General features: G+C 36.4%; 1 protein-coding gene and 1 long non-coding RNA gene across 13 annotated transcripts in view; one reads left to right on the top strand and one right to left on the bottom strand.

Annotated features, from left to right (window-relative positions):
• The window catches only part of CACNA2D1 (calcium voltage-gated channel auxiliary subunit alpha2delta 1), a 394,769-nt gene that overhangs the window by 214,241 nt on the left and 157,712 nt on the right, over positions 1-22,816 (top strand). For all 12 annotated transcript variants that reach the window (XM_065049199.1, XM_065049200.1, XM_065049198.1 and 9 more), the window contains exon 6: positions 16,629-16,758. In XM_065049199.1, coding sequence (XP_064905271.1) covers positions 16,629-16,758 — 130 coding nt within the window. The remainder of the gene's footprint in view (positions 1-16,628; positions 16,759-22,816) is intronic.
• On the bottom strand, positions 12,794-13,845 carry LOC135578236 (uncharacterized). The gene is made up of 3 exons (XR_010469631.1): positions 13,606-13,845; positions 13,327-13,515; positions 12,794-13,065 (listed from the first exon to the last, which is right to left on the bottom strand). It is a non-coding gene; the product is annotated as an uncharacterized LOC135578236 (long non-coding RNA).

Below are 22,816 nucleotides of genomic sequence, written 5' to 3'. Positions count from 1 at the left end.
AAATCCAGTCCCAAGTTTTAGACAAAAAGTATGATATTTCAATTCCTGGTTCTACTAAAAGTCTTATTTTAAGTGGCTTAAGTTTCCTATCTGGCTTTAACTATTAAAAATCTAAATGTCTTCTGGGGAGACTACATGTTATCTTCACCTTCACTTGAGATAATAAAACTGCTTGTCTTCATTATAGATTTAATTTATAAAACCATAGAAAAAATGTTGTAAATGTATTAATCAGAATTGCCAGCATGCTTCATTTGCACTTTTTAATCAAGTATTCTTTAGAGATTGATGGCAACACTATTGTAATTGATGCTTCTGCTGTAAGGCAATTAAATAAGGTACATAGATCTTGTCAAGTAGAGCTATTTGATATGCTTATGTGGAGTTACAAGTACTGGAATTCAGATGCAAAAAACAAGTCTACTGTCCAGAATTTTAAAATTTGCATGCTTTAAGTATAATTAATTACAGCCAACCTACATTTGAAAGATATTAGTCTGTTTTTATTAAATTCACTGGGATTACAGGTGCTAATCACTCTGGAAACATGATTACAAAGCTTAAGTGTTGGATTTTGAATCTAAATGTTCCATCTAGTGATGATAGATTATGGCGTGAACTAAAAGACCCTGCTGTATCTGTTGTGACTAAATAGTTTTGGGAAAGGTCTTGAGGTGACTGCTTCTACAGCAGGAATCCAAATCGGGTAGGAAAGGCAGGAAAGGAAATACTGTTCTAGAGTTCATTCTGATTTCACACACACAACATATACATATATATCTCCACCAGGTGTCCTATTTGTATTTCTGTGTCGGTTTTATTTCTTTTAATGTCTTTTTGAACTATTGGAATGAACCTTTATTGCTGAGTTAAGAATAGTTCCTTGGGAGTCAGAGCCAGTCTCTCAAGAAGCAAGTAACACTGCAATGTGGCATCAGCAATATTTTGGTATTGCAACAAGTGCAATACCAAAACCCAAAACCAGCTTGAGTTCTTATTTTGAAATGTTTTGTATCACAACTAAAAACTTTAAGTCCTAGGAATTTCAGATTACTAAGGTGGAATGTTTTGCAGATCTATGTTATATGGACTCTGTAAAAGACAAAAAATATATCACTGAGAACTGTGGTTCTGCTGGATATGTTTCTAAGGCTATATGTGTTAGGATAAGTATTTTTCTTTCCTTCGTAAGAGTCCTCAAATTAAAAAGTTAAAGAGGGAAAGGAAAAATAAAAGGAGCGTTTTTGTTTCTTTTGCTTTCAATCTCTCTATTTAATTCTAAGTTCAGAAAACAATGCATAGGAAAGAGATACCAAGAAAGTACTGTATTTACAAGCTATGGTTGGAGACCATGTGCTTTCTGACCGTCATTTAAACATTTTTGGCTAGCCAATCACAACAATTATTTTGACTAAGGGAGATGCCAGTAACAGGTTCCAAATGAGTTCTAATTGCAGCATGAAAAGACCAAGTCTCAGATAACTCATCCACTGATACCTTGTTAGTTCAACATACCTGAGAAAGGGCTGGACATGTTCATCTCACAGAAACATACTCAAATTCTGTTTCTTTGCATGCAAAGGAGTGCTATGAAGCTGGTGAAGGGTCTGGAGAACAAGTCTGATGAGTAGCAGCTGAGGGAACTGGGGCTGTTCAGCCTGGAGGCTGAGGGGAGACCTTATCGCTGTCTGCAACTACCTGAAAGGAGGTTGGAACATGGAGGGTGTTGGTCTCTTTTCCCAAGTAGCAAGTGAGAGGATGAGAGGAAAGGGCCTGAAGTTGTGCCTGGGGAGGTTTAGATTGCGTATTAGGAAAAATTTCTTCACGGAAAGAGTTGTGAAGCATCGGAACAGGCTGCCCAGGGAAATGGCTGTGCCACCATTCCTGGAAGAGTATGAAAGATGTGTAGACATAGTTTAGAGGTGAACTTGGCAGTGTTAGGTTAATAGTTGGACTCAAGGATCTTAAAGGTATTTTCCATCTAAATGAGTCTATGATTCTATGGTTTTATGATTCTTGTTATTTAGAGAGGTGAATATTTCATAACGATGCTAAATATTATCCTCCTTTAGCTACAAAAGTAGTATTAATTCTTAATAAAAAATAAGTCTTATTTCTGGACAAATTGGAGAACTGAGCAATCACCAACTGCTTGAAGTTCAACAAGAGCACGTGTTGGATATTGCACCTGGGACATGGAAACCGTGGCTGAGGGGACGAGATGCTGGAAAGCAGCTCTGCAAAGAGGGATCTGGGGGTTCTGGTTGATAGCAAGTTGAACATGAGCCAAGAGTGTGTCCTGGCAGCCAAGTGAGCCAGTTGTGTCCTGGGTGCACCCAGCACAGCATTGCCAGCTAGGCAATGGACATGAGGGACATGATTGTCCCTCTCCCCTCTGCACTGGTGCAGCCTCACCTGCAGCACTGTGTGCAGTTCTGGGCGCCACAGGTTAAAAAAGATATGAAGCTACTGGAGAGTGTCCAGAAGAGGCTACAAAGTTGGTGAAGGCTTTGGAGGGGAAGCTGTATGAGGAGTGGCTAAAGTCACTTGGTTTGTTCAGCCTGGAGGAGACTGATGGGAGACCTCAGCGCGTTACAGCTTCCTCACAAGGGGAGGAGGAGGGGCAGACACCGAACTATTCTCTTTAGTGATCGATGACAGAACCTGAGGGAATGGCAGGAAGATATGCCAGGGGAGGTTTACGTTGGACACTAGGAAAAGGTTCTTCCCCCAGAGGGTGCTGGAGCACTGGAACAGGCTCCCCAGGGAGGTGTCACGGCCGCAAGCCTGACAGTGTTCAAGACTGGACAACACCCTCAGACACATGGTGTGAACTGTGGGGTTGTCCTATGTAGGGACAGGAGCTGGACTTGATGATCCTTGTGGGTCATTCCAACTTAGGACATTCTATGATTCTATGGTTTTATATTATAGAAGAACAGTTATTTTAGAGATGTGATTTATACATGCAGATTAGATTTGGATCCTCTGTAAAGGCCTAGTATTTCAGAAAATACTAACATAGACCTCCTAAGAAAGTTTCTTCCATAAGTCTCAAGTTTTTCACTATTAAAATTTTTAAGCAAATATTTCTTAAAAAATTGTGAAATATTGAAATGATTTTCTTTCATCAGTAAGGCTGAGGCTTATTAGATAAATGCAGTTTAGCAACCAAGAAAAATTTGTATTCTAAGTGTAGCACTTTGTTGGAAATATAAAGTTGTGGGTGTGCTTACTGATGATTTGCATCTCATTAGGGTGGTAAGAATCAGTTAAATACTTTTTTGGTAAAACACTTCAGAAGTGTGAAAATAGATGTATTTTTTCCTATGCTGTCATTGTGATCAGTATGCTAAGTTAAAAGAAGCAGCAATAAGAATGACATGGTCAGTGATCTGATACCAATTTTTTGTTGGAAAACCTGCATCCAAATCTAAACTACACATGCAAACATCACAGATTCTTCTTCTCTGTTCATGCCTGAACAACTGGTGGAGTTCTACTTCCAGGTCCTTTGTCAGTATTTGTGAACTGGGTGAGACAACTTAGGTGACATATTATTTTATACAGAGAGAGGTTTTAAAAGAATCATCTCGGAAATGTGGTAAAGCTTCCTTTTCCATCCCTTCTTTACTTTCTCTAAGAATTCTTACTTTTTTGCTTTTCCTTGCTGTAAGCCTTCATTTAATTACAGGACATGATATTTGTTTTGTTTTAGTACAAGTAGGAATAATTAGTTGCAGTAACTTATTTATTAAAACTAGATATCTAAGGTAGTCACTCTGGATACTTCTAGAGAGCTGTTCAGTTTCTTGTGAGGTAGGTGTCTAAGGTCCGTTGAGTCACTTCAAGATGTGTGTTTCTGTTGGCCAGGTTCCTCCAACAGACACTTTCAGGTCTTAACTTTTAGATGTTGAAGAATTAAAATAGATTAATTTCACATGTACTGCTTGCCAATCTTTATTTGTCTTCAATCATCCTTTCAAAATTATAGCTTCATTAGAAGAAAAATTCTCTAACTTAAATTCCATGTATTTTTTCTGGTGTATGTTAATATGCTGCAGTATAGTTTGTGTTCTTTCTTCTTATTTCTGTTCCACATTCAGGAGATCCTTCTCTCTCATTTTTCGTCTGCTGTCTCAATGGACCTTTTTGAATCTAATGACTGTGTTTGCTTGGACTTACCAAAAGGACAAAAAAAAAAAAAGCATGAGAAGACCAATCATTCTTTGGCCTTTGGATTTCTCAGTTTCTCAGATAAAACAATCAATTTGTGACCCCTCAGTCCATCAATCAGTAATATACCTTTTGTACTCTTTATCCTACAACAGCAATTAGATTCTACTTGCTTATTTCCTCCACAGTGCTGTAATGGGCGAGCACTTCATGATAATTAATGAGTTTTATCCTCCCGACAAGGTAGGAGGTATTATATTCCCATTTTTCATATCTCATGGGAAGATAATGGCCAAACTTGTAATTTAATACAGGTCTCTCAGGTTTTTATTCACTGTCCTGTTCTTAGAACCTTTTCAGTTTGATATATTGCAGTCTGTGTCGTGCACTTTAATTTGCAGGTGTCGGCTTCTTGTGTCATACGACTCTTTGGACAAATGCTGCAGTGCTTTTATTGGACAACTGAGTGGTACCACATCAAGATGTCATTTCCCATAAGTTTTAATATTGCTTTGCCTGTTTTCTCTTCTTTTCCTTTGTACCTCCCCATCTTTGCTTCACTGTTCAGCTCTTTCCTTTTATTTTTTTCTACTGGTGTCCACTTTATTTCTAGTGACTCCATGTCTTCTGTATAGAACCTTTCTAAATCTAATTTTTCTATTTCCATAAACTCAGGTATTTCACCTCTCCGCTATGCACTGTATAGTTCAATTGCTTAATTTTTGTTTTTCCTTGATTCCTTCCTCAATATTTCTCTCATCTCCTCTTTGCATCTTGTCCCCTTTTTACATGGTTTTAGAGTAATTTCTTGTCATACTTTAACAATCTCCTTCCCGCACAAGCTACAACAGCCTAAGGAAAAGAGGACTGAAAATTTTCACCAATTTAACTGAAAGGATTATAAAAGTATTACAAATAAACAAGCAAATGATTTTTTAACATGAAACCACCCAAGCCTTGTTGGCAGTTTGCAGCTCCCCTGCAGGTCCTACTCTTTAGGTTTTAATTGGGAGCAGCCAGTTGCATCTCCTGGCAACAGCTGTGGGAAATTAGCCTCACATAATTTAGGATGAGCTTAAGCACTAGGGTGTGGGAGACTTATTCTTTTACAATGGGGTAGTTTAGAGATAGTAGTCAGTCCACTTTGTTACTTGAAGTTGTGTGATGCTCTTCTTCCATCTGCTTTCATTGTGTAACAACTCATATAGTTTGATGTTAGAACATCACAGGTAACTCTGAGAAATAGCTATAGTCACAATTATATGCTGTGTTTCTGTTTATTCTCTCTTTGTCCTTTGTTTTGTTGATGCAGAAAAGCTGTTAAAATGAGCCATGAAGATTTCTTTTCTCATTTATGATGGGTAGGCAAAGTATGTTTTGTACAAGTTGGAAAGTGTTGTTAGATAACTTGATAATAACTGTGATTTGTACAACTCTGCAGCCAAGAAGGGGCCAAGGCGGCCCTTGTATGTATAGCAGGTCTCTTCATGGATAATTTTTGTTGTTGCTTTTCTTTGTGTAGGCTGCAGCTATTTTTAGATTAATTTTCTTCTCCTTCTGAATGTGCTACTGTTTTGCAGTAGGACAGGTGGCTAATGGTTACGTTCGCAAATATACCGAACTATTAGTTGACTGATGTTTGATGGAGATTTTTGGAGTTTGTAGTCTTTGCCAATTTAGATCGAATCTTTGCCAAAAGTTTCTGAGTCTTGGTGATATGACATGGATTCTGTTGGGGGCTTTTTGTTGTTGTTTTGTTGTGTGTGGGGTGGGGTGTGGTTCCTTATAACTGTAACTAGCGTTACCTACACAAACAAATGCCTCATTCCAACCCTTTTTTTACATAGACAAGCGAGACATTTTGCTGGATTAGTTTGCTCTTAGACTGACCCGAGCTAAAAGAGGGAAGTAAAATTTGTGCTAGTGTAAATTATATCTTCCATTATGAAAGACTGTCAGAGTAGGGCTGCTTATACACCTATATAGTGAACACTTTTAATGCCTTAAGGAAGTTTCATTAGAACAGGAATTTCTACTCTGCAATAAATGTCATATTTTTCAACTATATTTTAATTTCAACCACAATATATCTTAGCTATTAACCTATATATTTTGGTACTGACATGTAAAACTTGGAATTGATAATTAAGTCTATAATACATTTAAAATTTTATGAATTGAAGAAGGGAAAAATTGATGGATTCGTGTAGATGTCCTAAATCTTGCCATTTTCGGCAAATGCTTCCTGGGTTTTGAGCTTTTTGATTCCTAAGGGTATTCTAAGCCTCTCTCCTGTGCTTCTTAAATATCCAACAGATATCCTATAACATGTTTACTTTAGTACCTACATTGAGAAATTTCCATTTCAACTGATGTACTTGAAAATGAACTATCCCAAAAAGGTGGATTGATTTATTATTATTATTACTATTTTTTTAATGTAACGGTAATTTCACTTTGGCATGTTATATCTCTTACACTGCAGTGTTTAACAGAAATAGCATTTATGTTTCAATCATACACTTCCTGCTGTAGTGAAGATGTGAAAAAATCCTGTTATATCACAAAGCATCTTTAGTATATAAAGAGGACCAGTAAGCAGAAAAAACATATTTTTATGTTCTTTTGTCTTACATTTAGTGTTCAACATTTTTATACAACAGGATTTACCGTCCTTATTTCTCATAATTTCATGGTTCTGTGACTTCCAGCTCTTTGAGGAAAATGCATACTCTATGTTTTTGCTTTCACATCTGGAATCCCTTGTTATCATTTCTAGAAGTGTGATTTGGATGCTATTTTTTTGGAAAATGAGCATTGGAACTAATAGTGAGGATATGATTGACATTGGCTGCTTTAGTACTGGGACTTTTTGCATTGTTCACTGAGAAATGTGTGCCTTTTGCTAAGTATCACTGGGAAACATGTCAGCTTTTTCCATTTTAAGGCATTTTAGGTAAGCTTGAATCCAACCCATAGGGAGAAAAGGCATTCCTTTGAGCTTCCTATTGAAATTATAATGATCTGTTGCTCCAGGGAGCAAAGCTTCTTGCTCTTTTTTTCCCTTTTTTTTTTTCTGTTGCATTATGGGTAAAAAACTAGGTGTCAGGTTTATATTCCTTTATTCAAATTCGTGCAAGTCTTCTCTCAAATGAATATACGTTCAAGGCCACAATGAAAAATACATGATTATGAAATATATGACTGCCCCCAAGCTGTCCTACCTGTGAAACAGAGTTATGAAATAATAATGGCAAGACTGATAACTGTAGTTGTCCATGTCCTAAAAAGATGAGGATGTTCTAAATGCGGAGAATTCTACCTGGAAGGCAAATTTGCACAAAAGAGCAGTGCTCAAAGTCTCCCCATGGAGGATAACTTTATGCCACAGCAAAGATCAGAATTCAACCCTGAAGCTAGTAATTTATCAGCTTAATGGAAAATTTCTTTCTTCAGGATATTTCCTACTAATATCAAATGCCTGAGTGATAGCAATTGCAGTGAATATGGTGTAATTGTTTTTTGGTGAATAAAAATAACTCTAAAAGCTGCACTTCTTATAGAATGCTTATAGCATTTGAATTTGTGATTTTTAGGGAGTGCAATTTTGTAGAAGTGTTTTGACATGTCACTTTGAAATGTGCAGGTTACATCAAGATTTGTAAGTGGGACAAAAACCGAATGACTGAGACTCAGGTTTTCATAGGATCCATTGAAGATAGAAGGCGGCTTTGGAAACTGCAAGTCAGATCAAGAAAACTGGAATGGAGTATTTATAACATTTTAGTAAAATTTACTAGTAAGACTCAAGATAGCTAAATGAGAAGTTAAAAATAAGAAAGACAATGAGTTGATGAGTGTGTCCTCTGTGGATCTACTGCTTACTCAGATCTCAGATGGAACAAATGACCAAATGAATCCTACATCTTAAGTATGGCTGAGATGAGGTAAATATTGTAAATACAAAATTGGCTTTAATATTCAGTTCATATATGGGGCAAAGGAGAAATTCAGGAATCCCAATACTGAGAAGCGTATAAAATTATTATTAGTTGTTTGGGAGATTAATATGTAGTTTTACTTTCCTCAGGTGATGTGAAATGCTAATTTACTCATAGGCATAAGACCATATTGGCTTTACTGGAGATACTTTCAGAGTGGTTTATGATTCTGAATATATCCCCAAATATGAAATAATCTACGTGTTACACCATTGTAGGATTTTCAGGTAGTTCTGTGTAGTTTAAATGATCTGAAATGCAGTTCCTCACCTCTTCCTGCCCTGCCTTGACTCTGCAAATGAGGAGAGTATTTCTGAACCAGCCAATATCACCTCCAAAAGCCCAGATCGTTTTCCTTGGCCTTTCCACATATCCATTCTCAACATGATCTGACCCTGGTGTTTTCTGGAGAATAAAGGGGAAAAGCAGACTGTTGAAAACAGCCATATCTAACACAAAGTGTTTAATTTGTAGGTGTTTGTAAGCGGGTGATCAGTCTATTCTATGCATTATAAGACTGGTTACTTTCTCCAGTGTTATCCTTTCCTGCAGTTCTCTTCATTAACGTCTCTGGTTTCCAATACTTGCCCTAAGAGTGGCAAAGCAGCACAGCTTCAGAACTGAAGCCTCAAACTTTACACAAGGTAGCCTACTCTGTAGTTCCACACCCGATTCAAGCTGTGAGTAGGGCCATGTAGGAAGCACTGTGGGGTTGAGTTTCAGAAACATTTCTTGCCCCCATGGCTGAGAAAGGCCACCTGTGCTTCTACTTCTATCTTGTGACTCAAAGTCTTTCAGAGGTTTTAGTGTCAGTATGTGAAAGGGGGGATTACAGCTACTCCTGCAGCCTTTATGGCATGTACTGCAAGTCATTTTTAATCCAGTGGGGAATAACATTTTCCAGACCCTAAAAACTTTTGAGTTCTGCTTCCACTGACCTTTTACAAACACATTTTCTTTTGCTGATTTTTCTTTTTTAGTTCTTTCTTGGGCAAAATATCCCTCTAAACTTTCCCTCAGTCTCTGTGAATGTTCTTCTTCTAACTTATTGCATTGTTGATTTTCACTGTACTAGCATTTAAAAAAAAAATTAATGGTCTTACATATGTTATAGCAGTTAAATTATTATATGGTATTTAGTATGTAGGAATAGTTTATGGTCCATATGTAAATCCAACATTGGTGTGTGGTTTCTTGTTACCTATCACTTTCATCTACCTAGATACAGCTGACATTTAATTAGTAGTGAAAAGCTGCATTATATTTATGTGCACATGAATTAGTGAGTGTTTGTAAAGTGTTTTGAGCCCCATTAGTGTGAACTCAGACAACCACAGAAAAAATCAGATTAGGAGGGCATCTGGAGGTCCTGTAGTCCAACCTCCTTCTCAAAGCAGGGCTTTACTGTTATTAATGTTGTTATTGACACAGAAGACAGTACAAATTAAGAATCAAGAGCAATTCCCAATTAGTGTGCTGCAGGATGTACAAAGTCTGCACCTAACCAGTATGACTGGAGATAAGAATGTGCTGTGAAACAGAATCAGTTGATGGCTTAGCAAAGCATGGCAAAAACAACTGCATCAGATGAAAAAAAATCAAATTAATTAAATGTTCATATTGAGTGAGTATTATAAGTAATTCTCAATGAAGCTTTGAGATGATTTAACAGCTCTTATTCTCCAGGGGTATGATCTTTAATCAGATGTGGGGCTGGTAAAAGGTAGGCAGAGTAATTTATTCCAGTAAGAGTAGAACAGTCTCTAGGTTGAAATTTAATTGGATGATGTATGAAAAATCTAAGTTGTCTGGAGTGCATTTTGGTCTTGAAATTGCAGATGACCAAGGAATCTATGGGACTTTGGTCAATAATGCACATTTTTATTTTATTACAAATGTTTGAGTACTCTAGTGGGATGTGACTACAGTAATTTGAAGGAGGCTATACATTTTAAAGGATTTTTTGTTTAATAATTCATTAGGCTTTTCTGAACTACTTGTAACACTTTAACCAGTTGTAGTAAAATGTACTTTTATTCTAATATGACTATATATTCCTAGTGTTAGTTAATGACATTATCTTATGCAGTCAAGGCGCTATTGAAGTTAGTTCTGCAGTAGGTGGTTCTGCCTGATATGTGGTACCATAAGGGCAGGCAGGAGCCTCTCTCTTGGTGAACACCCTAGTCCTAAACTCCTGAGTTTTCCCCACGTCGAAGAGAATCAAGTTTGGTGGTTCAGATGGAGTTAGATATGATGACTCATGACCAGGATGTATGACCCAGAAGGGTTATGGAGATGTTGCCTGAGCCTTCAAGGAGGGAAGAGATAGAATTAGCAAAGTCAAATTTCAGCTAGAGTTTGTATTGTGGAGGGTCAAAAAGAGCAACAAGAAGTGTTCCTTCAAGTATAATACATTGATATCAAAAGAAAAGCTAAAGCAGTTCCACAATGTGGAGGAGACCTTGTGGCTATGAATATAGCAAGGATGGGGTACCTAGTGCCGCCTTGTCTCAGTCCACCATGTGCCTTAGCCTGGCAGCAGAGCTATGGGAGAGAAGCTATTCCGCAACAGAGGAAGATAGATTTAGGGACCCCTGAAGCATATCAGACATAAACAAGTTCATGGGACCAGATGGGATGGATCCAAGGGTGCCGATGCCATTATGAGGCAGCTCTCCATCATCCCTGAAAAGCTGTGGGGATTGGGAGATGTTCCTGATGACTTAGGGAGTGGGGAGGCAGTGTTACTCTTATCTTCAGGAAGATAAATATGTCTTATGTGCTTAAATATTTGAAATACATTTTTCATTTTACCTGACATGGTAGTTAGAGAGAAAACAGGAAAGAACAGAAATGAATTTTTACATGCTGATGTTACTACAGCAGACTTTATTCAGCTTTGCTGTGAAGGTCAGCTGTAATGTGTAGTCATAAGGAAAGGACATAAGCTTCAATCCTTTTCTGATTATGAAATAAGAAATCAAGGGTTGAACAAATAGTAAGTCTAATTCACTAAAATATTGTGTCAATTTGAGGAAAGACAAGCTGTCTGCATAGTTCTTTAAAATATATTATGTTAATTGCAAATATTCTTAGGTGACTTCAGATTTTGAGCCCATCATCCCACCACTCAATTTAACCTCCTTGGCTTTACCTTGCTGGGACACTTAACGAGATAGAGTTGTCTTTGCCTTTTCAAATCACAGGCATGTATATTGTCCCTCACTTGATTCAGGCCTTTGGTTGCGAGTAGATGGCTTCCCTGAGCTCATGGGGCAATAGTTGCAGGAGCAGACTGACTTGGGCTACTTATACTTTCATTTACCAAATAAACACAATGGAGAGGGAGGAATGGTCATGGCTTACAAGATGCAATAACAAGTTCCATTTGGTAAGTCCGTTAGGAATTTGAATTCTTATCTTCAAGGAATTTGAATTCCTATCTTCAGTTTAAAAGAATAATAGAAATGAATATCCACAAAATATACTTTTCATTAAAATGGCTTGAGGCAAATAAATGCTTTTCAATTATTTTGAATCTGCATTTGATGCATATTGTTACACAGTTGACAAAATGCTGAAATTAAAGTGACTGCTAATAATGATTTTTTTTTTAAAAAAAGTAAATGCTCAATCCAGAGTTCTATTCATTTTCTTACTGACACCCAGTAACAATCTGATACATTAAAAACATATGGAAAGAGCAAAAGCACTGAAAACAACTCATATTTTAAATAAATAGCTCTTGAGCGTGACACACTGACAGGTGCAAATAGGAAACTATATCCCTACATCTGAAGAAGCCAGACCGTACATATATGTATATACAGTGTGTTTCAAAAAGATGGACCCAGTTTGAAAGCAGTATGTTTCATGATATCTTGTGAAAGACTGAGGCCAGGGGCTCTTTGTGTGCTGGGAGAGGTATTTTGCAGGAATCATTTGAAACTCTATATCCTGCCCTTTCAAGTGGTAAGAGGTTCACTCAGGGGAGGTTCGTGGTTGCAGAGATACAGTGATTTCAAATTGGGTCCATCTTTTTGAAACACGATGTTTTTTCTTATGCTTACATGTATGAATATGTATGTATATTCTTATGTATAACACCTCTCGTCTAGCAGATAAAGTAAAATATATTGAAGTTCCGAGCCAATTGTTTTATTTTGATTGAGATTTGTCCCTAAAAGCAGACGGAAGGATGTCGCTTCCTTAAAATCTCAGTGTAGCCGAATGAAGACTGCGGTCCCCCACTGACACACAAACGAAAATGAACTGCTTGCAGCTTTGTCACAACCACCTAAAGGCACTCAGCAGTTTTCCCACAGCTGGAAAATCACATCTATTGAAAACGAAATAAAAAAAACTTATCAGAAGGTGATGCAGTCAAGGCATTATCTAAAATGCTGTGAAGGTGCAATAGCTGTTAGGAATGAATTCTAGCTGTCTGTTTTAAAATTAACTTCACTCTGTCTTGTCTTTAGAAGGGTTGTTCCCACCCTTTGGTGTCTGCAGGCGGATTGCTGAGCTGTGTGCTTCAAGCGACAGCTCCTTTTATTCTCTGGCAACTCCAGCTGTAACTTTTTAATGGGGCTGCAAGCAGTGTTGGAGGGGTTGCACATGTAGTTCTACTGGATTTCTTTCCTTGGGGAGGAAAAACCCCCAGCAAAACAGATTTTGAGTAGGGAAACAAGTGTAGGAAAAATTCTATGCTGCTTTTGCATATGATAGCATTAATTTGTATGGAGTAGAGCTGGGAGTGAACTAAAAGAAGCGTAGGCAGCAAGACTAAATGGTTTCAAATTTTACTTTTATAAATTTCAGCAGATATTCAGAAATCAAAGAAGGGCAGAAACCTAGAGATGAAAAATATGAAACTTCTGGAAATCTGCAAGGAAAGACAGAAAAGAATGTCAGAGCAAGAATTTTAATGCCCATAAAACTGTAACAATTGTAATTGTCTCCACATTCCTTCTCTAAAATAGTATTGATGGGGCAGTGAGGTTTTATGCAAAATAAATTCCCTTGATACCGGGGCAATGGAAAATACTAGCAACCAATTCCTTTCTATTTTCCATGAGTATGAGAGTAGACAGGTGCCATTGTTTTTTTCAGCAATTAAAAACAAAATAAGAGAAAATAAATCTACCTTTTATTTGTTGTCTTGGTGCTAAATCTCTTCTGATGCTTCGTGCAAATTCTGCATAATTCTTGAAAACAATCTGTCTTCAGAAAACAGCGGAAGGGTTGCTTCAGTTTGTTTGGTTGAGGGATGCTTTGTGTTTCATTGATGCTATTTTTAATTAAGCTCAGTTTTCTGATCTTGAGTTTTCAGCAGCTGCAAGAAGCAAAATAAAATAAGTTTTATATTTTTAAGTATTTCTAATTTCTACAGTAACCCATGCTTTTAAATGAAATGAAGACTTACTAATAGAGATATGAAATCTACTCATCTTCCTATGGCTCTGATGATGAAAAGCAACCGAATGCTGTGGAGAGGAATGCAGTGAAATGGGTGGCTGAACTATATAAGGGTGTCTTGAAATGTCTGAATGGTTGTTTGCTTTTCTATACACATCAGTAACGCTACTTAGCATAAAGCTTCCAGTTACCTCATGTACCTACATTAATTTACATTCATAAGGCCTTGAGAGAGAATTTGCATTATTTCTGCTATATATTTTGCTTAAAAAAAAAAAAAAAAACAGGAAGTAGCCTTCTGTTTGTTTTAGAGCATGCCAGAAGTGATTTAGCTGAGAGCACAAAGAAAAACTATAGAAGAACCCACTTTACCTGAATTTTATCTGCCATATCATTTTGTCTTTATTCTGGTGGTGAACTGTAGATGCATGAAAAATACTTTATTTATTAAAAAAAAGCCTTAAAATTGCACAAATTTATACTGAAAAGAGAAATGGATTTTATCTCCCTCTCAAGAGAGGGAGAAATTGGTCTGAAGATTCATTGCAGAGAAATGAGTGACTTATTTCGCTGACTGTCAGTGGTAGGTAACAATGTAATCCAATAAGTGAAGGCCAGGTTTGAATAGCTAGAAAATTAATCTTCAGCCAGTATCTCCTATGGGATTTTCCTGTGCCAGTATTGATTGCATTTCAGCTTCTGACTTGGGAGAGAAATTGGTTGGAGTTGGATTTTAATTATATTCCCATGCTGGATTACTTTCCTTCAAAATATGTTTTTTTTTTTTTCTACTTTCCTGAAAACAAAGTTCAGCTGGATATTAAAACAGTACCAATCAATGCCACAATCTGTCAGGCCTTTGGTAGAAATGCCAGGCTAAAATAATAATTAGCAGTTGGGTTTTCAATTTGAGTCTTTATACATACATATATATATATATATATGTGGTTTTTTCTAATTTTGATGTAGGTTACATTTAGCAAATGACAACGAAATAGCTTTTACTTAATATAGAAGGATACACTATAGACATTGGACGTGTAAGCCCTGGCACAGTATTAGTCTTGCTGGGCAGAAGATAGTGGCCCAAGTAAGTGCGACACTCATTTGCCTGTAATGCTCTGATAACTGTGTGTTGCATGCAGAACTGCTTCAGGCACCTTTAGGTTTTACAGCAAAATTAATCCCATGTGAAGGAAACTACGGAACTTTTAAAGAATTTTTTTCATTTGGTGTCTCTGGCAGTTGGGGGACACTGTTTCAATATCAGAGTTGAATGTCACAAAATACTCCTAGGAAAAGTCAACAATTGGGATACAAAACCTTCTAAGTTATTTTATATAATTCTGATAGATCCACTATCTTCCATCAAGGCCGCAGAGATAGATATAAAATACAGTTTAGATGGAGCAGGTGAATCAATTTAAATGAGAAAAACAAAGCTGAAGAGTTTTTTGATTCAATTTTTTGTTTTGTTGTCATGGAATATTGGTAGGAATAACAACAGATTTGGTCTGTATCATAGTCAATTTTTGTGTGTGATATTAGAAATGTGGGAAATAGACCTTATGTTTGAAAGTTGAAGGCATTCAGTTAGATTATTTAAACCCATTTGGTTTCAACAAAGTTTAACCAAATTTGGCAGTAGGCTTGAAGATTCTTCCATAGCCCGTTAGTGATGGGAGAGGCTGAAAGCTAATATCTTTTATATGGAATGAAATTGAAATACTAAGCAGAAGAAATGATAATTTTATGTTCAGTTGCTTCAGGAACGTCAATCAACAAATCTAAATATTCTGCAACATGAAAGTTTCTGTGCAAGACCTGCTAGGATGAGCATTATGGTTATCCCCTTTCTCTTTTATCATCCCCCTTCCTTCCCACGTATTGTGGAAAAATAGTTGGAAGAAATCTTTTGACACGTACTCATTCTTGTGTTTTATTGTAATTGTAGGCTTGATGATGCCCAGTTCTTTTCTGAAGTGTTCTGTGAAATCCATGGTAGTTGGTTGTCATTTGTACTGATTTTGGAAATGAGTGTTATGTTTTTGTTAAATCAAATGGCTTTCAGGAAGGAAAGGAGTTTTCTCACGTGAACCATTGATTGTTGAGATTGTATTTGCAGAATGAGACAAACTCACTACTTTGAGCAGCATGAAGCCAAAAGATAATGTGAAAATAACTCCAGAGTTTGCTTAATGTATAGCATTCCAGTTCTATGGAGGGAGAAAAATTCTGTGTGATGATATAGGAGAAAAAGAAACCAAAAACCTATGCCGAAATTGAGCCAAATTACATTGTCTGAAGTTATCATAGTGCTGTGTCACTTCAAATCATACAACACAAACTGCTACTGACCCTCATTCCAGTTTGCGTACTTCAAAGTAGCTTATGTAGGTTCATGGTGGGTTAACACTTGGCTTCCAGGTGCCCATCAAACTCTATCGCTCCCCGCTCTGTCGCTCTCCTTCTCCACCAGGACAGGAAGAAGAAAATAAAATTACAAAAACCTTATGGGTTGAGATGAAGGCCATGCATAGAAGCAAAGGAAAACCAAAAAGCTTTGGTCTCTACTTCCCATCAGCAAACCATGTCCAACCACTTCCAGGAAGCTGGGCCTCAGTACTCAGAGTGGTTGTTGCAAAAGAACAATGCCTTAATAGTGATTGTCCCTGCTCCTTTCTCTTAGCTTAAATTGCTGAGCACATCATCATGTGGTGTGGAATATCTCTTTAATTGTTTTAGGTCAGCTGTGATGCACTTGGGAAATTTAGGTGTGTTAGGTATCAGGCTGTGACTCTTTATTTTTTTTGCAGCTTTTCATTTATCTGCTGAGTTGTGTTGGATAATTAGTAATTTAAAAGATACACGAGTGTTTCTGGACTTGCAGTAAATAAGTGTGTTCATACACAAACGTAAAATGTTAGTTACGAAGTCTGAGTCTTTTATGTAAAAAAGGGGCAAATTTGAATGGAATTGTTTTTACTGTAACTTGTAATATTTTGCCTTTTCTTGTCTTTCTTTAAAAAGCCTGAAAAGAATGACACTGAATCTGGCAGCCAGAGAATTAGACCAGTATTTGAAGAAGATCCTGTTTTCCGACGACAAACATCATACCAACATGCAGCAGTCCACATACCAACAGATATTTACGAAGGCTGTAAGTAGCATGTGAACAAAGTGATTTTATTTTAACCCTAGGTTTATTATTTTAAAATCACATAACCTCCAAACAAAATTTTCATCTCCATTTTTACTGCACATTTGCTGTTATTGTCTTTTTCTTCTTTCAGCAGTACTTCAGAGATCTTCTCTATTGGGCATATGATTCATGTTATTAATTATTCAGAGCCATTGTTAAAGAGATCCATTAGGATTGAATCCAAGTTTCAGAAATGGAACTAGAGATGAAGCGGAATTCTTACATATTCTAGTTTTCTTATCCATAATTTCTCTATGTTGTGTTCACGTTTAATACAAATGATTTTTGACAGGTCTTCTTTACATGGTTTTGGCCTCAGGCAGAGATAAGTATTGAAAACATTTTTGAGTATCCCAAAAGCATATACAGTTCAGGCAAGTAACATGATATGCAAGATTATGATATTGTACGCAGTGTGTTTCCAGAGTTGCAGTAACAGACTTTAGCAGAGAAATTGAATAAATTCTTTCTAAACCATGTCAAAATAATATATGGATTCATATGTTGTTGAGGATTCCTTAATTGTATTTCAAAATTAAGTATTTAAGTTATCTTTCAAGATGAAAATAGCTTCCTTCGCCTGTGCTCTCATTATCAAGAAAAAAATAGTTACCCAATAAAGAGCCATTTCAGCATTCAAAATGACTGTATATTTTTAAAAATGGAAAAAAAGTTCAATAGGGTTTGCATTTTTAAGGTGTGGTGTATTGTGATTTGTTGGTGTTTGTTGTTGTTGTTGTTGTTGTTGATGGTCTGGGCTTGTTTTGTTGTTGTTTGGGGTCTTAATTTGAGGCATGCAGTCTTTCTCCTCTTTCTAAATCTCATCAAGGGGAGAGAGACCCTAATGTGACCTGAGCTCTTTAAAATTCATGGCCATGGTTGCATGCAGCTTATATAAATGACACAGGATGAAAATGGAAATGTCAGTATGATGGGGGAAAGAATCATAGTACCTCATATTCTTCTATGGTGTGTTTGACTGACAGACCTCGAGGATTATTCTGGGATTCTGGCTTTAATAAGTGGTAAAGTGCATCTTAATTGCAGGATTACAGGGAAGAGACAGGCCATTTCCTTTGCTTTTGTTTGAAGTAAATTGATACTTCACTGTTAGAAAAACTTGCTTCCAAGTATTAGGATATTTGTAAATACCATGTGAACTTAGATATAAGATTGTCATCATAACAGTATTTAAAATATTTTGTTGTTGTGTTGTATTTAACATTTTAGATGGTATATCCAAAGACACTTATGTCCCTTAAAAATACACCTTAGGTAGTGTTATTGTACTGCCTGATACCAAAAAATGAAGGCAGGCTATGACTTCCATAGGAAAGGTACAAGTTTGCTATCTAATAAAATGATAATAACAGACTGAAATGTATGTTTTTTCAGAGCAGTAACTGCATATGCAATATATATGGTACATGAGAAATTAATGATTTATTGGGTCTGCCTATCATATTAATTACCAGAGATGTAGAAACCTAGAAAATTACCAGAAAGTCTGTAGTTCTTCATCAGCTAAATCCTTTTGTTGGGTAGCTGGGTAAATTTTGGTTAGTGTTTTAAGAGGTAACAGCTTGAGAATACCTAAAAATCACAGATTTCATATCAATATCAAAGTCGTCACCAGGTTTATTGTACAGTAGCAAAGTTCATGTGTCATTTGAAACACAGTGCCCAATTGGGATGTTCACTAGCAGATTTCCAAAACTAGAGTTTAATTTTCTTTTCACAAACAATCCTATCCACAGGTAGTTCTTATAACCCTAGGAGGAGTGAAACTGGATCTTGGACACTGTTGTCATTTTTCTTTCTGTTCATATGAGCTAAACTGTCATTTTTTGATAGGGGCATTGGTGCCCACTATAACAGGGAACAGCTGTACACTTTGCAAATGGTTCGCAATAAATCTGCAATTCCTTGTCTACATCACAGCCTGCTAGTGAACATCTACAAAGCAGATATTACAACAAACCCTTCTGAGAAATAGTGGATGAGACACAGTTTACAACTTTTATTGCTCGGAAGCCAGTTTTTTTGACTGAATTACATTGTGAAAAGCATATTTCATTTTGCCCCCCTCTTACTGCATATGTTTGTAGGGTAGCAAGAGAAACAATTGCTCATTGGATCTCACAGAACAGATTTCAGTGACTAAATATATGACTTGTCTATTTGTCCTTGAGATGGTTTTTCACTTCTTTTGTCTTTTAGAGCAGTAGGTTGCCTTTAAAGGAGAGGGACATTTTCAGTTATAGCCATGTGTATTTCTAGATTGAAATTTTCACTTGGATCTGTTGACCACACTTTGTCATGTTTGGTTTTTATTTTTTTTTCTCTGTACAAAGCTTGGAATTTAAAAATTAATCACTCTTAAACAATGTATTTTCTATGGCAATCATTCTTCTCCATTCAGGTTTTATTTTTATTGCAGTTATTAGTAATGATTTTTAAAATATGAATCTAATATCAAATTTCTGTCATATAAAATTCTGAATGTGTGGACCCACCCCTATTTAGCCCTTTGAAACTGGGAAACTGGTTTAGCCAGTAGCTCTCTAATGATGTGACACCTATTTAAACCTGCCAAATAGTTTATGCTATAAAATTTTCTTTGGCTTCCTACATATAGAGTGGTTTGCTTATTTCAGAATAGAGTGTTGAGCTACTTGTGAAGCAGTCCCTTTTATTTCACCATAGAAATACATGACAAATCGCTACAAAGTATCCATTAACTACATCCAGATTACTACTTCATGGTTTATTTGTTTTCAGAAAAATACTAAGAAATTTTTTTTCATTCTCACTTATGTATCTGATACTTAAATTTTGGTAGAGACAGGGAAAAGTCTGTTAATTTACCTCTTTCTGAGTATTACAGTCTCACCACATGAAAGGGCAATACCCATTAAATAGGTGCAAATCAGGTTTTTAATTCAGTATTTTTCAAGAGTTCCGTTTAGGTTTTGAAATAAAATCGATCTGTTACTGAAAGCAGAACAGGCCCTCGGGCCATCTTTCTACCACATGCACTGGGACTACGTCACGCATCTCCTATTAGTAACAACAGAAGTCTTATTTCTAAATCCTTGTTAAAACTGTACCCTGCTTATCCCTCAGCAGAAAATGTGAACCGTGGGCCAGAAGGAAGAGGAAAATCCTCAGCACAAGGCAAGGGAGGTTAATCTGCCTGGTGGGCACCTCCACTCCTTGCCCTCCTGCTCTGAGATGCGTAACACACCATCTGCTGTGATGGGCGCTCGGGATCTAAGTCTGTAGTTGCGTTACAGTTTTAGGAAAGGTGTTAGGCAAAGCACACCACCAAGGACTGATTTTTGTGTGTGTGTGCATGTGTGGTTACTCCTGCTTTACCACTTCTAAATCGGAAATTGAAATATTACTTCCACATTGTCACTACTTGATTAGCATCGAAGAGTTGATTAATGTGTCAGGGTGACACTAATGTGGCTTGAACATGATGCCATCATGGTGAATATGTTTGGACAGCTTCCAGCAAGAAAAGCAAAAAAACCCCAGATTTCTCCTGCTCAGAACCCATTAAAAAAGTCACAAGTAGATTTACAATTAACTGATGGCTCTTACAGCTTAATGAACATAAAATATACTTACTCTTTGATCGTATCCTCCTTTTATTGGGACAAGAGTCAAAATTTTGCTGCTCCCTAAAATCTTTTAAGATGTATATTATTTTTTAATAGTAAGTTTGGTAGTGGACATCAATTTTACCTTTGCAGTAGCACTTTGTATTTGTAAATATTCAGCTACTGATTAAGTGTTTTGACATAATAGTGTTTGATACAGGGGGTAATCAAAACTTCTAAGGATAACTTGAATAAAATCTGGTTTGCTACGATTATTTTTATCTCTTGGGAATTTTTATACTATTGAACTTTCTTCACTTTCTGAATTTCTGAAAATTCTGAATTTTCTTTCTTTTGGGGTATATCAGGCTATAAGCTTGAAAGAAAAAACAAATATTGGCAGAAAACCAAGTATTTTTATTTCTGTCTCCAGCTTTCTTCATAGAGTAAACGCACTAACATCACATGTGTCCATGCTGAGGTGCAAACGTTCTAGTTTTCTCTGATTCAGTTTCAATCATACTTCCAGAGAACCCTAAACTTCAGGAGAGAAATGCTCTGAATAGTTCTGTCTCCTGACCTCCTAAGTTTCTATTTGTCAGCTCTAGATATTTAACTTCTGATTGTTATTTTCAAACTTCTTTTTTTTTTTTTTTTTTTTTACCCTACTTTCCTAAAAGTGTAACATTAATTTGCATAGTTTGTAATAAAATGTGTGAAAAATAATTTTCTGGTAAATTGAATGCTGATTATCATTTGGCATGAGTGCCTTTCACTGTAAATTTCTTGATCGTTGAATGTGGGGAGTATCTTGGACATTATAACAGGTCTGGAGATTCCAGCATCTCTTAGGGTGCTTGACTAGTTAATAAACGTTTAAGCTGAGCATACTGCCAAAATCTGTTTTGGACGCCAGATGATTCCTACTGCTGCTCAGATCTCTTTCCATTCCTTCTGCAATATTTTCTCTCTTATACACAGCTTGGAATGACGATTAGTAGTGAATCCTCTTGTATCAAGAGGGGAAAGTTGGCTCTGCAGGATGGTTGGCTATGTTCTTGTGGTAAAAATAGCTGTCTGTGACATTTGTATTTGACAATACAGACTTCAAAGCAAACATTGACTATCAGTAGATCTTTATTGTTGGACATATTAAAAAAATAAGTCAATTTTAATGAAGATCTTGATGGAGTGATTGATTCTGGTATGTGGAATTTTACCTATGCGCAAGAGAGTGCAAAGATTTTTTTAATGTTATAAATCTGACTTACCCTTGCAGAATAGGTTGATATGGGATGTGTATGTTGCCCAAGATTCTTGAGGCAGGGAAAATGTCACCTCAATCCTGCCTTCAGCTTACATCACTTTAAAAACATCTGTTGGTGCAAGGGATGGCAATTGCGTTTTCTAAGCTACTCTAGAGCAAGGGAAAGCCATCAAGTATTTACTCAGGCTTTCTGTAAGTGTAAATTCACAGAACACTTAGGTCTTTAGGGTTCACAGGAATTTTTGTATAATTACTACTATTTCAGTCATAACTATTAGGAAGGAATAATGGGTAATTTGATAATAAGGTGTTTCTCTAGCAATACATAAATCAGATTTTTACTAATTATTGGGAGCTATTTTGTGAAGTTTGAACAGGTGAGATTAAACTTAGATTTCCCCTATAAGTATTTGTCTCTGTACATGTATATATGTGTATGTCTAAAGATATTTAATACTACTGAACTACTTTCAGTTAATACTGTTTTCAAATGTCCATTTGAGTATTAATTCCATTATCTTCTGTGCATCATTTAGATATCTTACATCAATTAATTTGAACTTTGGCTTACGTTACTGTATTCTTATGGTATTGTTTAGTGTACAAATATCTTGGTTGATTCTCTGTGTCAAACATTGTTTTACACCAAATTAGGTATGTTTATTTCTCTGTCAGACACTAGTTCCTTTCAGATTACTGTTTATGTCAATTATAATACATGGGTTTTTTGGGTTTTCCATCTTGCTTTCGCTGGGGTCTGTCCATCCTTTAGTCAGTATTTGCTTTCTCTTTTCTTTTGTATGAAGGTCAGCCCGGAATATATTTAGCTCTCTTACAGTTGTACAAGCACCTGTTTGAAACTGCTGTCCACCGCTAAATAGAATTCAATTTTTACTTCATAAATGGAAGATACTACAATGCACCTTGCAAAATTTAGGTACAAAATAACCATCTATTTTCCTGATTTTTCTCACACCTTTTTTCTTTTGCTGATGGGAAAGATAAAGATTAATTCGCACTTATTGCAGGGTAAGTGCATGTGGGCAACCAGTTACCATTAAGTAACTGATTTGTACTTGTACAACCAGATGACAGTACTCTCCCTTGGAGGTTCCTTTTAAGCCTGGAATGTGGATATTTT

This window comes from Columba livia, chromosome 1, assembly GCF_036013475.1.
Source record: "Columba livia isolate bColLiv1 breed racing homer chromosome 1, bColLiv1.pat.W.v2, whole genome shotgun sequence".
NCBI classification, from domain to species: Eukaryota; Metazoa; Chordata; class Aves; order Columbiformes; family Columbidae; genus Columba; species Columba livia.
The sequence above is the reverse complement of the archived record's forward strand: the minus strand, read 5'-3'. Positions and strand labels throughout refer to the sequence as shown.